The 23,553-nt window shown below is 40.4% G+C and overlaps 1 protein-coding gene across 1 annotated transcript in view; it reads right to left on the reverse strand.

Annotated features, from left to right (window-relative positions):
- Positions 1-23,553, reverse strand: part of LOC103176331 (genetic suppressor element 1-like) — a 186,533-nt gene that overhangs the window by 23,003 nt on the left and 139,977 nt on the right. Inside the window, exon 3 of the mRNA XM_007889788.2 lies at positions 12,977-13,173. Coding sequence (XP_007887979.2) covers positions 12,977-13,173 — 197 coding nt within the window. The remainder of the gene's footprint in view (positions 1-12,976; positions 13,174-23,553) is intronic.

A 23,553-nucleotide genomic window follows, 5' to 3' on the forward strand; every position in this document is an offset into this window, starting at 1 on the left:
ATTGTTGTTACTGAGGGTTGTTACGATGTAGAATGTCCTGCTGGGAGTAGTATTTAAGGCAGAACTATATTAATTTTCAGAAGGGAACCAGGTAGATATCCAAAAAAGCATAATTTGAAAGGTTATAGGGAAAGGGCAGCATTGTGCGATATGACACCTCTCAAATAAAATGAAAATATTTTCCACTCAGAATACAAAAAATTTCAACTGTATTGTAGGCCCCCAATCTCTTCTCTCTTCTCACTGTCTTTCCTCTCTGGGCTTATAACCTGAATGATTATTCCTACAAAGAGCTAGTACAGACTCTATGTGCCTCCTGGGTTCCAATGTTCTATGGATTTAGATTTTCACTATGCTGAGAGCAATGGTCAAGGGAATGCACAAGAGCAAGAAGGCTATTTAACAAGTTGTGAGCACAGAACTCGAGGATAAAGCACAACATTAATAAGCCTTAAGTGAGACTAGATTTGAAGGCTTGTTTTATACACAGCTGTGAATTTGCCAGACTACTGGTGAAAACAGGCAGTACGGCAGATTAGTACCTTTAGAAACCGAACTGGGTAAATAACAGGTGAGGAAAAGGACTCAAGGTTATGCTGATAAGCACAGCTAGGGATGATTGAATGCTGCATAAATCCTGATGATTCCTAAGATGCTGAGACTATGGAAGTGTGCCAAAGAAGGCAATGACTCAAGTATGTATAATGCCAGTTGGAAGGTGAGATAGATACTCCAGAGTGTGAGCCTCTCCTCTGAAGACTGAAATCCACTTAAGAGCAGACTTTATGTGGTTTCTGAAAAGAACTGCTTTTATAGACCAAATGGATTTTTCTTGTTCCATGCTTTTGTATGTTCATAATGACACCACAAAAACAATGTAACACACACTCTCATCGGTCCCATATATGCAGTATATCCGACCCTTGATTTGCTTCTGAGCCTGATTCGCACGTATCAGCGATGCATGATGGCAGCTGGATTTACGCCTTCAATTGTTTGCTTGTTCTGAGTGCTTTTTATTGTTGAAAATGCTTCTGCAAAGAAGTATCATGGTGGGATTTCTACTGATATTTCTTAATAAGGAATGCCGTTAAGAAATACCACAAACCCTACCATTAATTGGCAAAGCTTCCGGATCCTCCACTCAGAGGATTCACAGGCTGCTTTCCTTCATCGGGCAACTATAATTAGGTGTTCATTTGTCAAGCGGGTTTGCAGATAGATATTAATCCATTGGTTCTCACAGTCAACGTAAACACAAACGTATTAAAAAAACATGCACAATGGCATGTTAAAATAATGACCTGATTGACATTCTGCACTTAAATTATTTTCAAATGTTGCAGATGGGCTGAGCAACCTAATTAAAGGAGAAGCTACTGACAGCGTCTACACTGACTCAATGGTGTTCAAATGGATGTTAAAGATCCTATGGCATTACTCGAAAGAGAAAAGCTGTTTGTAAGACCTTTGGACTAAATGATTACGTTTGCCTACAAATATAGTCATAGCAACATAAAAAAATAGCAACAGGAGGCCATTCAGTCCACTGAATCTGTTTCTCCAGCTTTTGATCATGGCAGTTTTTCTAATTCCAATGTAAATATAATAATAATCCTTGCATTTGATATAGCACCTTATCACATCTTTGAGACATCTCAAAGTGCTTCACACAATATACTGTAAAGTAAATTGACTGTATATTTTGTGGGCAAAACGTGGCAGTCAATTACGCACAGCAGTGTCCCACAAACAGTCATTGAATGACCAATTTTTTTTAAGGAATTGTTACCCCCGGAAAAGCGATCAGCCAATCGGCTAACAACCGAGTTCATATTTACTGCTAGGTAAACAGAGGCGTGTGGAGTAAGGAAACTTGCCCAACGTTTCGCTCTGATGGTAATCGAACCCAGGCCTCTCGCTTGCGAGGCGAGTGCTCTAACCACTGAGCTACAGGATTCCACATCTATTACCCGAGTATTGCATCTATTAATACATCCACTACCTAAGTATCTTTCTACCTCTCCTTTAAACACCCCTATTGATTCATCACATTTGACAGTAATTATCTGTGATGTATTTTAATGTGATGAGACACTATAAAAATGCATGTTTTTTCAGGCATTTAAAATACTGTGAAGTCCACCCCACGTCAATTACTTTCTCCCAGGTCCCCCCATTTTGAGATTTCTCCCAAATTGTAACCAGCTGCTTTCTTTGTAGGAGACAGCCTCGATACAACGCATCCACTGTGAGAGTCCAGTTTAATTAAAATCCCTAGTGTCTGGTAGGTGCCTCTCTCCAAGCTCATATATATCGACTGGTTCCCTCCATTGTTATCATCTTTCCCACTGACAGAATGTAAACTGCAGGGGCAGCACTTTCAGATAGTTGTTCAGTGAGCTCACTTGTGCCTTTTTTAGCAGATTGACATAAAAGCCGCTTTTAGTCACAGCTGTGGATGAGACAGCAAAAGTGGCAGAGATTTGAGGCGCAACTATGCAACTCTAAGGCCTGAAATTCTATCATAAAATTGTTTTGTCTTAAAATGTAAGATTTCCTAGAATTGTTGAAAATTCTCTGATTCAGTCTTAATTTGGTAGCCATTTCTTTGTAAGAACTTTGGAAAAATTTAAAACAAAATGGTCTCATAGACAAAGACTAGGTAGAATTTCAGGTCTTCTATTTGTGCATTCAATAGCGTTGTTCATTTTTATTAAACATGAAGCAGAGTATTGCTGTTATTAATTGTGAAGATACAATACAATACACAATTACATTCGTATAGCACCTTTCACATTGGGAAGACATCCCAAAATTTTCTATACAATGCCATTGGCTAAGGAAGGAAGTTTCCTTTGTTCTTCTACACACTGCAATGAATAATATGATTATAATAATAATTATTATTATATTCGATAGAGCACCTTATTACTTCATTAAAATGTTTCAAAATGCTTCACAGGAATTTTATTGCAAAGTGAAATGTATTTGTAGATAAATGCAGCAGCCAATTTGTGCACAACAATATCCCCGAATCACCCAAGAAGTGAATGAACAATTTTATCTGTGGGATATTTGGAGAGGACATTATAGAGATATATGAGATATCCAGCCTCTGGGCATTTGGCTAACTGATATAAAAAATATAAAAACAGATTTTTACTTGGCATCATTTTTTGAGAAAAACTTTCCCCAACATCTTGAAATGGTAGTTGCTTTAGAAAAAGTGAATAGGCTTAGAGTATCTCATAATTTCAGCATTTAAATGTTTAGAAAAAAAATTCTGCATTATTATTTTGTATGTCTGCAAATGAAACACTATATTCCAAGCAGATATCCTCTTGGCTTGAAATCAGGACATCATTCTCACCACCTTTGCTGTTTTCAAAAGTGCATCCAGTTTTTCTTACATAGTACAGTGTGTGTTCCCTGCATGTTATTTTTACATTTTGTTTTATTGCATTTTATTTTGTCCAAAAGCTGTCAGCATTACCTTTTATTGTTTTAGAGATGTTGGGGAGGGTGAACTAGGGGAATATGCTACGTGATATGGTAATTATCACTTCCCATGTTGCATTTTTCGCCTCACCGATCTTATATTCCAGTTTATTAATGCTGCGGAACTGGAGTTACTCAGGGACACAAGTGTATGTAGTCAGGGCCCCTCATGGAACCAAATGATTTAGAGCAACGTTCAAAAGAGAATGATACGAACAAGAAGGACTATTCCATAAGCAAATTAGAGGCATCAAACTGAGCAAGGAAATGCATGGACATAAATGTAAAGTAACCTTTGGAATCATAAGAAATCTGTCATTTTGCACCCATTACAGGTTATTGGTACCCGAGCAACAATCGAGGTCATGGCCAGGGACCAGCAGCTCCACCATATACATGACAAGGTAATAACGTAAACTACTGACTGATCCTCCTGTACTCCAGCAGCACCATCAAGGACAGCAGGAGTTGCACTCCAAACCACATGGCAAATAATATTTCCTGCAGGATGCGTTAGCCAATCATTATGGCCAAGATTTGGGCTGAACCAGGAATATACTTAATGGGCCAAAACAGTCTTTTGTCATTTCAGGTTTCCTTACATAAATCTTAGGTAAGGTCTTACATAGGTCTTCCGTAAATCAAAGCGGGGCTTGCTCACATCACCAGGTCTTTTGTGACAGGTTATAATATAGCAGAAAAACAGCACGGAACTTCTAAATTGGTTGTACATTTTCAGGGATGGACTACACTTATACTTGCAAATTTAAGAAATATTAATTATTTGGACTATACTTTTATCCTCCTGCAGTTCCCATTAAACTCTTGTCAGGAGGACGTCAGTAAAAATATTCCCTTTCGCCATGCTATTTCTCAAACAGGAATTAGGGACAGTGAGGAGTCACCTGCCTACAGTTTAGAGATATCTTTGGCTCAGCCTTTGTCTGTGAGTTACTACTTCAGGGTCACCAAAGCCATATTTCAACTCTCACTTTCTGTTGCCTTTACATGTCACACCTTTTGATTCATGTGGCATTTACGAATTGATAGTGAGATTTCACTCTACTTATTCAGGCTCAATAAATCATCCTGCTCACAACTGACCCTTCTTATTAACCTGTGCCTTTGCTTCAGTCAAAGCATTCTCTGCAATATGTTCAGAAACATGATTTCACTAGAAAGTGACTTTGTTATGTAAAGCTCTATTTGTATGCACAACAGTCAACATTTGCAGCACACAGTTTATTAACTTTAATTCTTCCAACAATGAGGCTGTTTGTGATACGATATTTTAAACTTCAGATTTGGATCAGAGGATCCAATGTTCAGGTGCTCTAGAAAAGTGTGTTTATCAGTTCAGTCAGGGGCTTGTCTTTAGATTGAAGAAAAGTGTGCATTTTTCTTTATCACTGAAACATCTGCAAAGCACTTTACAGTAATTGGGGTCCAGTGCACTGACCATTTTTCATAGGCAATCACAGTAACATCTGGAGGGCTGTTGGCCAGGACACTAGTGGAAACTGCCTTCCTTTTTCAAACAGTATTATGGGTCAATTATATCCACTTCAAGTACAGGCGGCCAATAATTTTATTTTGGTCAGGTGTTTGACATGCAAACCCATCACTATGATTAATAGTATCCAGACTAAGAGTTCCACATATTTATGCCACCTATGCATGAAAATTTCTCTGTGTCTGGAATGGAATGCTCCCTGAAGCCCACACACTGCTTACTTAATTTCAGAGATTATTAGGTGCAGGTTGACGAGTATCAAGGCTCGCAGACCCCAGAGTGTGCGTTGAGGTATTGAGGAGTTTAACCAGCTAGGCAGACAACAACTCAGTTTAAGGTCTCATCCAAAATACAGCACTTCTGTCAATGAAGCACTCCCGTGACTGAAAAAAACCCATTTAGATCACCTTGTCATGGCACAGTTTGTTGATGTGATTACTGGTATTGAAGTTGTAAGGAATTCAGTATTTTTTTTTGGTCAGCCGGGTGTCTGACGCATGCGGAAACCCATCACCATGCTTAAGAGTATCCAAACCAAACTGAGAATTCCATGCATCCCATCTACACGTGGAAATCCCAGAGAGAGATTGTTGGGATTGAATGCCAACAAACCTAGTGATCCAATATCAAATTCCAAAGTGAACCTCATTCTGGCAAAAGAACCAGAGGGGAGATGAGGAGAAAACACAGTGAGTTGTTACGATCTGCAATGCACTGTCTAAACGGGTGGTGGAAGCAGATTCAATAATAACTATTAAAAGGGAATTGTATACATACTTGAAAAGAAAAAAAATGGTGAAAGAGTGCAGGAGTGGAATTAATTTGATAGCTCTTTCAAAGAGCTGGCACAGGCACGATGGGCCGAATGGCCTCCTTTTGTGCTGTAAGATTCTATGATGCAATCACATTTTAAAATCACATTATCATTTTCCGGCGAATGACTGAAAATTAAGTTTAAATTACTTAAAATACTCACACAAGGACTTTTTGATTTCTCCAGGTGGTGCTGTTCCAGTACAATTATTGCAAAAAAAACCTTTGCATTTAAAATTATTACATTTTCTGCACGTAAACAGAAATGTGTTGAACTCTGCTTACATTCGACAAATACAAAGGAGCAGAAATGGCGATTTTTGAGGTTAGATTTTTTTAAATTTCTTACAATCTTCCCTACGTCCCCAGGCCCTGCACCTCCTGCAGCTGAGAAGGCAAGCAACCTGCTTCCAGCCGTCCAACAATACTCCGTCCAAATCACCTATCATGAAACTCTGTCAAATTCACCCATTTTATACTGCAGGGTGAATCTGTCAGAAAAATCAAAAACAGCTGTGACTGGATGAAACCTGTGAATTTCAAATTCTCATTCGCAACTTGCCTTTTCTGCCCATAATTATAGCTCTTCCTTGATTTTTGGAGAAGGTCTGTATGGGCCAGAAATGTAAACATCACATATTTAACGTCCACTTGAACATGCAGACAGGACCTTATGGAGGATTACCTTATGGATATTTTGGTTTAATTTCTCATCATGCCCAGCTCTGCATTGGAGTATCAACGAGGACTAAGGAGTTCCAAGTCTTGATGGGGGACCCACGACATTCTGACTTAGAGGAAAGAGTGCTACTGACTGAGCCAGCCTGACACACTTATTATCTATACAGATATGCATGATTCCCAATACATATTGGATATCAACCTACAGTGTTTGTTTAGAAAATTCTGTACCTTATCTCAGAGACACAAGACTAAGACAAGATCTCCTAAAATATAATCACTTCTCAAAGCCATACCTGTAAGACAGGTCATTGCTGTTAATGCCTATTCAAAAGAATGGCAGTGAGCTCTATTTCCTTCTACCAGAGACATTTGAATTTCTCTATCTGGTACTTGTAATGTAAAGGAACTGAAGGCATACTTAAACAGATTTTTCACTGCCATTCTACTTTACTATTTAGTTTCAGATCCAAAATTGCAATCTACAATATATCTGGGAGAGTTTTGAGAATTACCTTATGGATATTTCGAATGCTTTTCCGGCAGGTGTGTCTGATCTCTTAGATGCCACTATGAATATTATTAACTATTAGGATCAAGGAATATCCACCTTCAAAGTGAGTAAAGAAAGAAAGATTTGAATTTCAGAAGGTGACATCTATAGACTCATCAAGCCTGTTGTTGGAGATGGCTAAATGCACCTAGCTTTGTACCCCCTTAGATTCTGCTGGGGCATTCATGTGTAGTTGGTTGTTCATCTAGGACCACCGGCCCAATTAGGGCTTTGGCTTGCAAAAGTAACTGGAGCTGAGTGGGACGATTCCCTGCCCCCAGGGACTGGTCTGCCCTTCCAAGTCCTGCTGATGAGCCAGGCTGGCTGTGCTGTCATCGGCAGTGCCCTGGAAAACTGCGGAACCCGCCTGGCTCAGGAACCGGATTGCCAAGACCACCACCGAAGGCTGGCTTGATTCTGAAATTCATTGCCAAACATGTCACTCTGTAACCAGTTCAGCTCCATGGAAACCCCACTTACCTCCTTCCATCCAATTCCTTTTTAATTGCTATTATCTACTTGACTTCAACAGTCATTTTGTGGCAACGCATTCCACATTTTAACAATTCTTTTAAGTTTCTTTACCCCCCCCCCTTTGTTCTGTGTAAATTGTATCCCCCTAGTTATTGATTCATGAAATACTGGAAATAACGTTTTATTATTTACAAAAGTGACTGCTCAAATCAGGTACCTATTAGCATTTATAAAGGAACTGGAAAATACTTTTAAAAAAATCAATGAATGCTATTAGGAAAGAGAAGGAAAATGGGATTAGAGGAGAAAACTACTCTAGATTGATAGGTTGATAGAATCAGCACAAATTTGATGGGCCGAATGGCCTCCTTCTGTGCTACACCAATTCTACGATTCAACATCTGTCTTTCGGAACAGAGTGGAGACTATAGTTGAAAGGTTAGTTGAAATGTCATTTTACAATGGGATTAAAACTTTAATAGAAAAAAATGCATTAGAGAACCAAATTACAAAAATTCACAGATGTTATTGACTCAATTTATATGCGAAAATTCTACTCTCAGCAAGAGAGATCCTCAGGGGAAAAGACATCATGTTCAACTGATTGTATGCAGTTGACTATGCATTATAGCTAATGGGACCTTTACAGAAATTGGAGGATCAGGCATTGCATAGAGTTGATACAGCAATAAACCTCAACAACTTGCATTTATATAGCGCCTTTCACGCTGGGTAGAGTCTTTGAGCACTTATGAAGAATGGTCATCATTAAAAACAAACATGTTGGGGAGAAATAGAAGAGAGTCTTGAGAAGGCTTAATGGGAAACTTAAGAGCAGAAGACCGTCAAAGCAATTCATAGAAATAAATGAACCAAGGAACTGGATAGGATATTAAGAGATACAAAAAAAGGTGAGGAAATGGAATTAGACTGTTTCCGTAGACTTAATGCCATAGGAAGCTCAATTGGCCAAATGGCTAATTTGTTTTCCAAAGTTAAAAGAGGCTTTGCTGCTGTGATGGGGGGATGGTAAGGTGGGTATCCTGGAAGGATTAAATTTAATTGGATGGGCTGAAGGGTCTTCTTCACCTGAACTAATCTTGTGATCATGTCAAGTTCCTAAGAAACATTTTTTAACCTCATCTTTGAGTCTAGCATTTCGAAGCTCTTTTTAGAAACACTAGACTCAAAGATGAAATGCTGGGACTTCAGAATAGAGAACACCCTGGGGAGCCCAATTTGCTATTTTATGATTTCCAGTTCTCAAATAAAATGAGTTGGGTTCAAGAAGTGATACAGATGACTCAATGAGGTTTTGCAAAATACCCAACCTTAAAAGTCACAAGAGAGTATCTGAACTGCATTTTCTTGGTGGGTAGCGCTTATTTGTCGCTCTTAAACTCTTTGGAGGAATAACTCTAAAAATGCTAATATATGAAGGGAAGAGAATAAAAAGCCACCACAGTCCTGCTTGTAATCAAAAAGCTGTTGATCTGAGAAAACCAGAGATTTCCCTAGCTAGCTGACCCAGTTTGTGATGGCCATTTGAAACTCACAGTTCAACAGAGAAAATGAGAGATGTCCCCAGTTAACAGAGGTAATTATCAGAGGTGTGTTATTAAGTCACCAGGTACCTTGCCAGGTAAGGTGATGGATTCTCCTAATTAGGTCCCAATACACAAAGTAGAGCTACAAAAATATGATTCCTCATAATTATTTTCACATTTATATTCCAATTGCTGTAACAGTGCTGAAAAAAATAGGGGAAACACTGTGAAAGAAACACAACAGATCCAATTATGCTGGTTGCTCATAACCTTCCTCCTCACAAAGATTAAACAAGTGTCCTATTTAGGTTTAATATTTAGTGTAATTCATCTTTGTCTTAGTGTACACTGCTTGCTAACATACAGTACTACTCTTTTGCTTATGCTGTCAGCCTGGCTCAGTTGGTACCACTTTGCCTCTGAGTCAGAAGGGTGTGAGCTCATAGTGTAATCTGCTTGGGGTGGGCACATGTACTGCATTTTTGGAGGTGCCGTCCTATGAATAAGACATTTAACTGAGATCCCAGGTGTCTGTTCAAGTGTCATTAAAGCTCCCATGGCCCTATTTGAAAACGGAAGGGAATATTCCTGGTATCCTACCCACATAAATTGTCATTCACTTCATGGCTGTTTAGCACGACATTTCTCTGTGCAAATTGGCTGCTGAATTGTTCCAAAAAATACATAGTCACCCAGTTCACAGTAAATCTTGTGAAGCACTTTGAAATGTTTTGATATTCTGATAAGGCGTTATATCAAATGCTGGGATTATTATTATTGGCTTGGTCACTGAAGACAGACAAATGCTTACTGGTCTGAGTTTCTTGTTGCTTCTGTTATCCTCTTCATTCACTCAATTTTACCTTTCAAGTGCTCTTCAGTGTGAAGTGTAACACCTTTCTCTGCCGTGGACACTGCTGCGTGCCTCTTGAATGTTAGTCCCAGAATATTAAAAATTTAATCTGGTCATTTTTCTTTCCTTCAGCAGCACAGTATGATATCAAAGCAAAAATATTTTAATATATTCAGCCTTTCAATTCACAGTTAAAAGGGAAAGAACGTGAATTATTACGACACCTTACCATGTCGAAATGTCTCCAAGCACTTAACAAGTAATCACTGTTTTTATTGGCAAACAGGGCATCCATTTGTGCCAGGAAGCTCCCACGCACAGCACTGAGGAGAAAGTTACTATTAAAATTTAAAACCCTGTTCTAGCTGCTGGGAATGAATTTCTCGGGCCCTTTGCTAAGTAAAAAAAAAAGTACGGGAGCAAGTTTAATTGTCAAAACCCTGAGGGAGAAAACATTCTCAGAAGTCAGGATGTTTAGGGTATGCGGATTTAATGGTTAGTCCAGTGGCAAAAGTCAAAACCATGAACAATAATCCACTGTTGACATGAGAAATGGCCACCATTTGTCTCTGTTGATTCCTTCTTGAAATTCATAGCTGGAAATGCAGAGAGACATTTTGAAATTCATCAGTTGTTGCTATTGCTGACCAATATTTCTGGATGAGTAATGGGTTTAGAAACTAATATCATTATTGAACTGATTTAGGAAGCATCCAATATTTGTTGTGCTCTCCAATTTGTCTGTAGCATCCAGTTAAATTCCTATCCTGTCTTCTATTCCTATCTCTCTCACCCTCTCCACTTTGTTGCCGCTAATGGTTTCTCCTCCAGCCCCCGCACTGTCACGTCTGGCATCCCCCAGGGCTCTGTCCTTGGCCCTCTCCTCTTTAATATCTACATGCTCCCCCTTGGTGACGTCATTCGCAGACATGGGGTAACTTCCAAATGTATGTGGATGACACCCAACTCTATCTTTCTGCCCCCACCCTCAACTCCAGGACCACTGCTGTCCTGACAGACTGTCTGTCGGACATCAAGTCCTGGATGAGGGCAAATTTCCTACAGTTGAATGTGAACAAGACTGAGGCCCTCCTGATTGGCTCGCGCCAGCGCCTCTGCACCTCAGGCTCTGGTAGCATCAACCTCTATGGTTGCACACTTCAACTCACCGCCAGTCAGGAGCCTCGGTGTCTTGTTCGACCCTCAACTATCTTTTCTTCCCCACATCCAAGCCATGACCCGCTCTACCTTCCCTCACCTCCGTAACATCGCCCGACTCCGCCGCGACTTCACCCCTCAGGCCGCTGAAACTCTTGTTCATGCCTTCATCATCTCCAAGCTCGACTATGCAAACACCCTGCTTGTCAGCCTTCTCAAATCCTACCTCCGCAAGCTGTCAGTCTACCCCCAACCTCTGGAATTCCATCCCGCAATCACTCTGCTGTACACTGTCCAACGCCTTGGGACGTCCTCCCGACGTGAAAGGCGCTATACAAATGTAATCCTGTTGTTGTTGTTGTAAATGCAGTATATTGTATTTCCTTAAGAATAAATAGGTTCAATGGAGGAGCTAGCACCCCATAGGATGGATGGATTGAAAACCTTCCTTTTGTGTTGAAATTTCTATGATTTGATTCCATGATCTGAATGCAGAATCAATGAGAAAACTGCAGTATAATCGTTGGGTTGAAAGCATATTCATGTAGCTTTTATTATGAAATATCCATCCACTTGTTATCTTAATAGGAAACAGATTATGCAATAGAGACATAAACTTCCAGATTTCTACATCTACGCACATGCAATATAATTTATATTTAAATAGCACCTTTCACTTTGGGAGGATGTCTCAAAGCAGTTCAACGTACCATCAAAAGAGGCGAAAAAATAAAACCTCCTTATTACAAACCCCAAATGGGTTCTCTTATCAGGAGTGCCTGTGACTGAGTGTTAAGCGTTTATTGGAACTGGTTAAAATAAGAGGATTGTAACAACCATCTGAAAGAAAGTTACACTGCATTTCTTCATACACTTGTCTCACTAGATAGGACAAAAACAATTGTCTTTCTTAAAACCACCCCATAAACCCAGGGAGATTCTGTTCAAGTCAAAAAATCTGGGTTCTAGAATTTCTTTTTACTCGTTCAGAAAGAGAACAAAACAGTGGAGAACGTCACAGCTTTCCAGGAGCACGGCGCAACAGCAGAATGCCAGGCTTTTATTTTGAAGGTGGGTTTACAGCATAGAAAACTTTGATAATTTCATACTTTCCATTTGCTTGCCCTTTCGATTTGTTTTACACAGCTTGAAACACTGGGAAACATTCTTAACTGTTCATAAAAAAATGTATTTCCATTGCTGATAGAAGTATTGTGGTGTGCGTAAGGAACTCGTTAACATTGATGGCTGAGTGATGCTGCTATAATGCAGAACAGTTGTGTGCCTCAGACAGTCTCAACATTTCTCTCTTGAGCAACTGGATCCAACCAAAGTGTAACTGCAGATTCTACATAGTTCACGTAGTTTGCTTACTTCAAGGGCAACAACCCATACTTTTCAAGTAGGATGAAGACATCAACATGTCTTCACAATGATGAGGAGTAGCAACAGGGAGGAAAAGAAAGAGAGTTTGAGGGCGTTGACTAAATACGCGGTCAAAGAGATTGTTGCAAGATTTTAAGACAAATCCTTATAGTCTTATATTGCACTTACATTGTGTGGAATTGTGCTAAGGACCAAAAGAAATATATTTTAATTAATTGTGATGAAATTACAAATGATTGCATCTTCAAACACAGTAATTGATGAGATTCCCTAAAGAGCATCTGAAATACTATCACTAATTAAAAAAAAAATATTTGGTCACTCAATCCGCGACTCTTGGTGGGACATTGTTCCAGTGCTCAGTTTCGCACCCAAAATATTCAGTCAATTCACTTTACAGTATATTCTGTGAAGCGCTTTGAGACTATCTCAAGAACGTGATAAGGCGCTAAATCAAATTCAAGGATTATTTTAATATTATTATTACTAGTTCCTACCTGTCTGCCATCACCTCTCCAAAGTCCATTGACTGTTTGTGTTGGAGCAATAGTAACCACAGGTGGAGTATTTGCCACTCTCTGATTTCCGGAGGGAACTATTATTGTTCCTGGAGCCCTCTTGGGTGTGCCCGTGGGAGAACCGTGGTTAGTTACTGGCGATGAAACAGGGGAATGTTCATTGCCGCGGGAACATCCTGAAAATAAAGAGAATAAAAATAATCATGACACGGTTATATAGATCATGCAGTTTTTAATAATCAGTTGCTCGCAGCACCCCCCACCCCTCCACCCCCATCCCACTCTCAGATGCTCATCTTTATTTAAGGGGGAAAAAGATCATAAAAGAAGCAACATCAACAACCTGGTCAGACTTTTCTCCCTAGTATTAAACATACATTGACAATATCCACTACCATTAACAAATGAATATATATATACATACACACACACACGCACCACTTCATGTGAGCAAGAAAGATTTTTTAAAATAATTTTTTGCTCTTCTCTTCTTTCCTGAAGTATTCTCTTTCCCCTCTACCCGCTTGCTCTTCCAATATATCACATTCTCTAGCAGTTTTCCAGTTATCATTTCTGCTACATAGTATGACTCTTTGTGGCTCATTATTGTGCACCAAATGCCTTGTTCACCTACAAAATAGTCACTACACTAAGCAGTAAATCCTGTGAAGCGCTTTTACATGTCCTTCTGAAATGAAAAGTGGTACATCAAATGGAAGGATTATTATTACACTTGTTCGATCCCATCATATGGTAATGATTCTCAAGCTCAAAAGATGAATATCTGAAACTGAAGAGAGTTTAGAGGACAGGTGAGTGGCAATGTTCAAGCACAATCCTTGTAATCTATTATTTACTTGATCCTTTCAACACTGCAGATCACCCACCATTTGTCAGTCCAATTCTCAGTTTTATCTATGTCAGCCTGTACTGTTTTTAGTGTTGCTTGTCTTTCAGATTGAGTATTAACTGCTCTTAATATTGCCACCAACAGAGAATAGTGTCACTAAATGACATGCAGCAAGTCCAGCATTCATGTCAAGCAATGCTTTATTGAGTGCCTTCAAGTTATCAGCAGGGTTGGTTACTTCCTGAACTCTATGCAAAAGGAATGGGCATGCAGTCCAAGTTGGCTCAATGTCTGATTCCCTCTTCTTCCTTTGGCAAAGCACTTAAATTCCATTAGGTTGTTTCCAGACCCTTGTATCTTGCATGGAGAAGATATGGCACATTTTGCTAGCACATCACTGAGCTGTTACCATGGGATACTCTTGTTTATCCTTATGCATGAAGGATAATTGCTGATGAGGTTGGAGGTTATCCAGGGGGCATAGAGGTTACAAGTACCACAAGCTTCACTATCTATAAGCACTTTGAGCAACAGAGAATAAATCAACAACCATGGCTCTTTTTGCAAAGACCTTCCTTGTTGTTGTGATGCGTCCAACATGAATTAGTCGAGCATGTGGTGCACTACGAATACTGGCTACGAAGCTTGGGGAGCAGATAATGGTGGGGCTGCTCTTATCTGTCAATATCATTTTACACATATTTTGGTGATAATTATTTCTAATTTTTCTGCAATTGCAATGTAATTGCGTTGTTTATATGTACACTTGAACCACTGAATGACATACAGATGTGAAGCATTACTGCCTGCTCAAAAAAAAGATAGCATGCAAACAGGAATACAAGATAATGCTGTCCAGAAGGCATATTGCTGAAAACTAAATGTACTGTAGGATTGTGCCAGAGTTAAGTACATCTCTGGAGACCCAATCAAATTCATTCCAGGAGCAGCTCATGCAGGTTAACTCTCCTGGAGGCTTTTCAAGGTCTAGAAATGAAATAAAAGTGGGGTTTCGGCATCTTCATTCTAATCACAATGAATATAGATCTACATGGCATGACTGTTTCAATTCAGCACTTGTCTGGTTTGACCCGGTGACTGTATTTCAGGTCTCTGAATAGAAGGAGATTCAAATAAATAAAAAAGAGCTGTCCTAGTGAAACCCAAAGAAAAGCAGCCACCAGCAACAATAAGAAGTTCTGAGGCAGTAAGGTCTCTTAATGGTTTGGAATTTATATGCCGTGAGCTTCTCCACGACACCAGGTTTCTTTCACATATAGTGTTCCAATATTTTGTCATCAGGTGGAATGAGCATTCATTTATGCATTCATAAAATGTGTTGCATGTATTGGACAGTTACTGGCTTTACATGACCGTCCATTATTATTATTATTATTATTATTATTTTTTACAATGCAAGGATTTATCTAATTACACTTATTTAATTAAATTGATTTAAAATGCAAGGATTATTGTTATTCTTATACTATTTGTTACATGTTGTAATTGAAAGTTGATAATATTTCAGCTTGGAATCTNAAAAAAATATATTCTAAGAAAATCCATTTGGATTTGGCTTTTCAACAGCTTAAAGAAAATATGAACTTAAAAACTAAAACATTGCTTTGCCTCATTCTTCTGAAGAGTTCATTATTAATTCACAATTGTTTCACAATTACTTTTATTTTCCATGGCCAAGTGAGAGTCTCCATCATAGAATCATAGAATTTTACAGCACAGAAGGAGGCCATTCGGCACATCGTGTCTTTGCCGGTTCTTTGTAAAGAGCTATCCAATTCAATCCCACTTCCCCGCTCTCTTCCCATAGCCCTGCAAACTTGTCCTCCCCAAATAATTATCTAATCCATTATCTATCCATGTTTGATTCAAAAGCCAAGCCCAAAATGAATTAAAACCACGTATTGACTGTTCACAATAGCAACAAACTCTTGAGCCAGAAGTACCCTTCTGCCAGAAGCTTTTTTTTTTGGGTCAGCTGTGTGTCTGACACATGTGGAAACCCATTACCATGCTTAAGAGTATCCAAACCAAACTGAGAATTCCATGCTTCCCACCTACACGTGGAAATGCCAGAGACAAATTGTTGGAATGGTATGCGCACTCTCTCTCGGGAGGAACACATCCTGCTTACCTAATTCTGGAATTAGGTAAGCAGGTTGAAAAGAGCTGAAGCCTGGGGTCCCCAGAGTGTGTGTTGGGGTACTTCTGAAGTCTGAACAGCTAAGACCGCACAAATTGCCATTAATATTGTTGTCTGGCAAGCTTTTTCGCTGCTTGTCCAACTAGAACCACACTACACATTAGGGCTTTGGCTTGCAGAGTTAACAGGAGCTGAGTGGTATGACTCCTTGCCCCTAGTGACTATTCTCCTCTTCCAAGTCCTGACGATGAGCTGTGCTGTCATCAACAGTGCCCAGGAATACTGCGGACCCGCCTGGCTCAGGAACCGGACTGCAGAGACCGCCACAGAGGGCCTGGCTTGATTCTGACATTCCACTGCCAGGCTCGTCACCTTGGAGGCAGTTCAGCTCCAAGGAAACCCTGCTTACCTCCCCCAAGTAGGATAATCACAGAAGCGATTCTTTTGGTGTTAAGAGTGACACAAATGCAATTTAGTCCTACATGGTTTGTTTTATTCTTGTGAGCCAACTATTTCCACCAATTTATACTTGTGTAAAGAAAGGGGGATGAAGTCGAGTTTGCATTATAATGGTGGCCAGCTTGTCCATTGATTGGCACTACTACATTACAACTCAACATTGCATTGACTAAGAGGTTAAGTAAAATGTGCACATTAGCAGATACAGACTCTTGAGGCACAAATAGACAATTCTGAAACCAAAAGGTGTATAAGACTCAGCGGAGACTACAGAAACGAAATATATGGGCCAACACATATTAATAGTTCAACTGCTCTATTGCAATGTACTGTGATATAGTGCACACTTAGTTACACCTAGCTTGATTGACTGCATCGTATAAAGGTGCCTGGTGTTTTCCTGGAACCGAGGCATACTTTAACAAATACTTTGTTTTAACAACTTGGGTCAAGGTCAGCTCATGTAAACATAATCACAAGAGGTTTTGTGCAGTGTGCAAGGTTGCCTGCCAAGTAAACTGTAAAGGAAACCTAAAATAGATGCTTCCCCAGTTTTCTGATCTGAACACAGGGTAATAAATTAACGCTCAGGACTAGGCCTCCTGTCTAAACAAAAAAGAGAGAAAGGAATCATTTGGCAATGACACATTGTGGGATTTGAGCACATTCCCAGCAGCTCAAGCTCTCAATCTGGTAGCTAGGTTGAGTGAGTTATTTCTGTAATAAAGTTTGCTGTTAAAGCGTTCCCTATTAGACTCACAAATCCGTTTGAGCTCTGTAGGGACTCTGCACAGTAAAAAATGTACAGAAAGCATTTACAGCTGGCAGTATCAGCAGATTTTCTTTTTCAAAAACTGTACCCTGCTTCCCAGTAAAATGAGCGGGTGCAACATGCTTCATACCTTTTGGCATCACATAGCATGTATAAAAACATAACACAATATAATGCAACAATAATGTCAGCATTGTTCATTGATATGTTTCACCCTATGGCTGTTTGTGGGACATTGCTGTGCGGTACTGGCTGCCACGTTTTGCCCCAAAATACCCAGTCAAACCACTTCATAGTATATCCTGTGAGGCTTTGAGACATCTCAACAACGTGATAAGGGCTATGTCAAGTGCAAGGATTATTATGTTTCAGCTTGCTTTTAGTGCCCTAAGAATGACATTAATTATACACTCGATCTGTTCAACTGATTTTTGGAAACAGCCTTAGTGCATTTTATGCACTCAAAAGCAAGGCTGTCAACAGTACGAATACAACACTTTTCATCCAGGTAGAAGATGGAAAGTTGCAGAGTAACATTTTCTCCTTTCTGTCATAAGGATGTACTTCACCCAATTTGAGAGAAGCATACCCTATACCATCACTCTGATATTTATTTTTTCCCAAACACCACAACACAGCTTCTGTGCATGAGACTGCCAATTTACAGACAATTTTATATTGGGGGCTTCTGCAAGCTAGGAGCTGGATTGAAACTGCCCAAATTAATTTCACACAGGTTCCTAAAACCATAAGACACATGAAGAGTCTTTCATCCTAGCAGTCTGGGCTACATTTGATCGAAGGTCGCAGAAGTGTAAGCACAGTATATCAATCTATGTTACCAACCTTTCCTATACTACTGAAACAAATTTGACAGCTACATATAATATCTCCTGTTCCTTGGTTTTAGTCTGAACTTGGTGAATTCACTTCAGATGCATCCCTTTGCATTTGTATGTGGCTATTATAATTATAATCATCATCATGATCGTTCTTGCATTTGATATATAGTTTTTTCCACATCGGGAGGACATTTTCAAAGAGCTTCACAGCATGTATTGTAAAGGACTATATATTTTGTAAACAAATGTGGCAACCAATTGACTCACAGCAATGTCCCACAAAGAACCATCAAGTGAATGACCAATTTTATTTGGGGGATTATTGAGAAACTCCCTTCTCTTATTGGGGGATTGAAGGGAAACTCCCTTCTCTTATTAAATAGTGGCATAGGATCTTTAATGCCCACCTGATTAGGCAGATGGGCCCTCAGTTTAACATCTCATATGAAGGATGGTATTACTAACAATGCATTGGCGTATTAGCCTGAACTAATGAGTTCCAAGTCCTGACCTGGGGTTTGAACTCATAACCTTCTGATTCACAGGCTCGAATGCTACCAACTGAACCAGGCTGACTCACAGGTGTAACCGTATCATGTTATGTACAAGTACAGTCTATGACAATGTTGTATTATATAGCTACATGCAACATCTTAAACAATATAGTTGTTAATTGACATAATACCATAGAATCACAAATTTAGAGGGAAGTGTTTAATTTATTGTATCTCTGAACTACCCATTACCAAACGAATGGTATAGTCACATGAGGATATTTTGAGAAGGATCAGCTCTTGGAGCCACAGAAACGATCTCTTAAAACTGTGTTATGATGGTCGTTTTGTTTAACTTCACAGTGTTGGCAAATTTCAAAAATGATTTTGCTTTTCCCCAGGTAGTGAATAAAAGTGTAGCTCTGGGATCTAATTAATATACAGTATATCTCAACAGATGTCTCAATAAAATTGGTCATTCACTTCATGGCTGTTTGTAAAACATTGCTATGCACAAATTAGTTGCTGCATTCAGCAAATAAACATATAGTGACTCCATTTTATAGTATATCCTGTGAACTGCTTTGGGACACCTCCCACATGAAAGGTACTATACCAAATGTAAAGATTATTATTGGTAATTTTATTGAATTTCTTCAACGCATTGAATCTGTGAGAAAATCAATAATTACACATATCAAGAAATCTACTAAGACATTCTGCAAATTAGACTCCAATGAGGGTTTGCTGCACATTTTTTTACCATCTTTAGAGAAGTGTCATTGCGTACTTATTATGGAAATCCCATTTATTTAGCATACAGAAACTTGCTGCTACAGATAGCAAAAAGTATCATCAATCGTAAAATACCTTTGTTGCATGATGATACGTAATATTTCAGCCCCGAGGATAAAGGAAGGACAAAGAGGTACTACTACATGCTACATACTACATGGAGTCCTGTAGCTTAGTGGTTAGAGCACTCGCTTTGCAAGCGAGAGATCTGGGCTCGATTTCCGGCAGGGTGAAATCTTGGACAAGTTTCCTTACTCCACACACCTAATAATAATCCCTCAAAAAAACAATAATAAATTGGTCATTTTCAATCTACGATTATTTGTGGGACATTACTGCGCGCAATTGGCTGCTGCGTTCGCCCATAAATATACAGTCAATTCACTTTACAGTGTGTTCTGTGAAGCGCTTTGGGACGTCCTCCCGACGTGAAAAGCGCTATATCAAATGCAAGGATTATTATTATTATTAATGTTCCTACGAGACTGTCATTTGGCAAAATTTAGCAGCAATCAAAACAGCACATGACTGAGCAAGTAGCAATTCAGGGATGTGGGCTGTAGTCGTCGCTTTGGCAACATTACCGCAAGCAGCAACTTGATCCTCCATATGCCAGCAGCACATTTGTACCATTACTACCAGGTTTTTCATTGTCACCATGTGCTATCATTAGGGAGCTGCTGCTGAGCGCAGTGGAGTAGGCAGGACGGATGAATGATTACCTGACTTTGCACATCTCTCTGGAAGCAGTAATGGCACCAGAGATAAGGCTGGGTACAAAGCTTCTCTTACTCCACAGCCACAAATGTAAACTCCCTTGGCCCTTGGAGGACTTCAGGCATCCATGGACCTATAAGCTGCACTGTATTTTCAAACAGGTTAACTCTCCACATTGGGAGTTAACAGTTAGTTTATTCTGGGGCTGTGCTGTGAGACAGCACATAAGAGCTGTAGATTGAGCACAATCTCTATGCGTAGAATGTTTAGGAGCTCAGGCTTTGCAGTCGTAAGAAACAGAAGGGATCTTATAGAGGTGTATACAATTTTAAATGGGATTGAATAAGCAAACCCAGAACAATACTTTAGGATGCACCAAGATAGTAGAATAAAAGGACATAGGTTTAGAGTTGCAAAGGATAATTTCAGGACAGCCCATGAAGTTTTTCTTTACTCAGTGGGTTAAAGGAGTTGAACAGGTTACCAGGAAGGATGGTTGGGGGTGGACTCGTTTTTAAAAAAACAGTTCTTTGCTGTGATGGGAGGATGGCAGGATAGGTAGTTAGGGCAGATGAGATCACATAGGCCAAAGGGGCTTCTGCATCCAAACAAATGTTGTGATCTTGTAATCATTTGCACAGTAGCATGTGGTAAAGAGCACAGCTTTGATCTGCACTCCCCCTTCCCCAGTTTGTGGGCTTCCATCTCTTACCATGTCTCTGCAGGAAATCCCTGGATGCTGAAATGCAAATCAGCAATCTCAAGCAAGACCTGCGGTCAACTGGTAGCACTCTTGCCTTTGAGTCAGAAGGTTATGGGTTCAAGCCCCACAGAGCTCACAGTAGACCGACACCCCAATACAGTGCTGGGGTAAACTACATTGTTGGAGGTTTCATCCTCGAATGAGTTGTTAAACCAAGGTCCCGTCTGCCTGTTCAGGAAAACATTAAAGATCCCACGAGACTATTCGAAAAGATAAGCGAGTTTTTTCCTTGTGTCCTAACGACAATCCCCCCAAATAACAATTGGTTATTTACTTCCTGGCTGTTTGTGGGACATTGCTGTGTGTAAATTGACTGCTGCATTCATACATGCTTTCATTACATCGAGGCTCGATTATACAAACTCATTACTTGTTGGCCTCCCCAACTCTTCCCTCCATAGGTTGCAGATCATCCTGATCTCTGCAGCCCGTGTCCTCTCCCGCACCAAGCTCTGTGACCCTATCACCCCTATCCTCGCCCGACTCCACTGACTTCCCATCACACAGAGGAACTGTAGTTCAAGATCCTGGTTCTCACCTTCAAAGCCCTCCACAATCTTGCTCCCCCTACCTCTGCGACCTGCTAACCCCCTACCATCATGCTCGCTCCCTCCGCTCAGCAGGCTCCGGCCTGCTTCACGTCCCCCGCCTCACTCGCCCCACTATTGGCAGGTGGGCCTTCTGCTACTCTGCCCCCACCCTCTGGAACTCCATCCTGCAGTCCCTCCGCCTCGCCTCCTCCCTTGCCATCTTCAAGATCCATCTCAAGACTCTCCTCTTCGACCATGCTTTCAATATCCCTGCTTCCCCCCCGTCCTCCACCCTCCCTGCCCCCAACCACCAGCTCGGGTCAGTAACCCTATCTGTCCAGCACCTTGGGACATCCTCCTGACATGAAAGGCGCTTTATAAATATAATTTTGTTGTTGTTGTTGCATTCGCCTACAAAAGTACAGCCACTATACAGTTTATCCAATGAAGCACTTTTTAAGACATTCTCCTGACATGAAAGTACTGCATCAATTACAAGGATTATTAAATTGGAGCTGACTTATCTTGTGTTTGGCAGAAATGCAAGACTCGTGGAGGCCTGGGAATAGGTCATGAGTTAGTGAAACATTTATGGGGGAGGAGAACAGGGGGATTTTGTACCCTCAGAAAAGGCTCTTTCACTCTGAGGAACGTTAACCATACTTGGATAAATTGTGATCTTAGCTGGAGGGGGAGGAGCAGAGACTGAGTAGGTTAGTGATGGAAGAAGGAGGGAGTGAGGGGATATGGAGGGAGGCAGAGAGGGAAACAATGAAATCATTTTAGGAGTGTTGCAGAGGTATTCTGAGCAGGGTGCAGGCAATTGACAGGGTAGATTTGTACTCAGACCAAACCAGGTTCTAAACCAAATTGTGACACCTAACAAGAATGCTTCCAGGATATAGAAGCACCGAGATCCTCGGTGAAAAGGCTTCAAATTCTGAATAGCTCGGGCATCCAAAAACTGTTGCTTTCATTATCTCCAACATACTCCGCATTCCAAGTGTGTACTTTGAATGCATTGCCATACCTAATCTGATGGCAGCCTTCCTGTATTCCTGCTTTGTAAACAGAAGTTTGTTGGTTGAAATCAAGTTCCACTGAATTCATTTCCCATTGTCTGTAATAATAAAGCTCATCTGTAATGGATGCAAATTTGNAAAAAAAATTCAGCATACTTGAACACCCAGATTCAGAACAGCACGGTCCATTGTGATGCTTTCCAGCTCATTATAGTATTTGAGTGCTGTCTGGACCTGTGCCAGACAGACTGGGATTAGTGCCAGGGGTCAGAGGTGGTTTCTAATGTTTTTGTCGCCAGTTCTGAAGCATAAATCTGTCTCTCAAGTGTAAACACATCCCTCTGTCCACTCAGCCACCTCAGCCTGTGGGGGAGACGAAGGGCCTTGTTCGGTGTGTTTTTTTTCCCCCCACAGGCTGCTTTGGAGCCTGTTACTCCCTTTCTGTCCTTGCACAAAAAAGAAAAATAGGTTCTTATTCATGAATTATATTTTTTTAAACATACCGAGTTAAAATGTGATTTTACTGGGAAGTGTACATTTTACTGGGAAAATTGTACAGTAGTAAAGCATTTGTAAAGACTCGAAAATAATGATTTGTGCATTGGGAGATCAAGATGACCAGGGCTGCTTTTAATTCCACCTCTGTCACGTTGCCCACCTCCATCTGTACCTCACAACAAAAGCAGCCAAAAGCCTTGTCCACACCTTTGTCACTTCCCGACTGGACTATTCCAATGCCCTTCTCGCTGGTCTCCCCAGCTCCGCAATACACAAAAAAAAATAATCCAGAACTCCGCCACCCAGATTCTCAACCGCACGAAACTTTGTACCCCATCATACCAGTCCTTGCCAGGCTCACTGGCTCCGAATTACTGAACTGATCGATTTCGAAATCTCTCACTTGATTTGAAATCCCTGCATGCACTCGCACCTGCCTATCTATCCGATTTGTTTACCCTCCCACTCCTCCACCCACTGCCTCCGCTCGGCTGGCCTCCAGCCTTTTCTTTGTCCCTCTGCTCCACTATCGGTGGCTGTGTCTTCAGCTACTACACCCCAGAACTCTGGAACTCTCTCCTTCAATCCCTCTGCCTTGTCCCCTCCTCCCCACTTTCAAATTGTGCCTAAAAACCTTCCTTTTTAAATCGTGC

This window comes from Callorhinchus milii, unplaced genomic scaffold, assembly GCF_018977255.1.
Source record: "Callorhinchus milii isolate IMCB2004 unplaced genomic scaffold, IMCB_Cmil_1.0 Scaffold2, whole genome shotgun sequence".
NCBI classification, from domain to species: Eukaryota; Metazoa; Chordata; class Chondrichthyes; order Chimaeriformes; family Callorhinchidae; genus Callorhinchus; species Callorhinchus milii.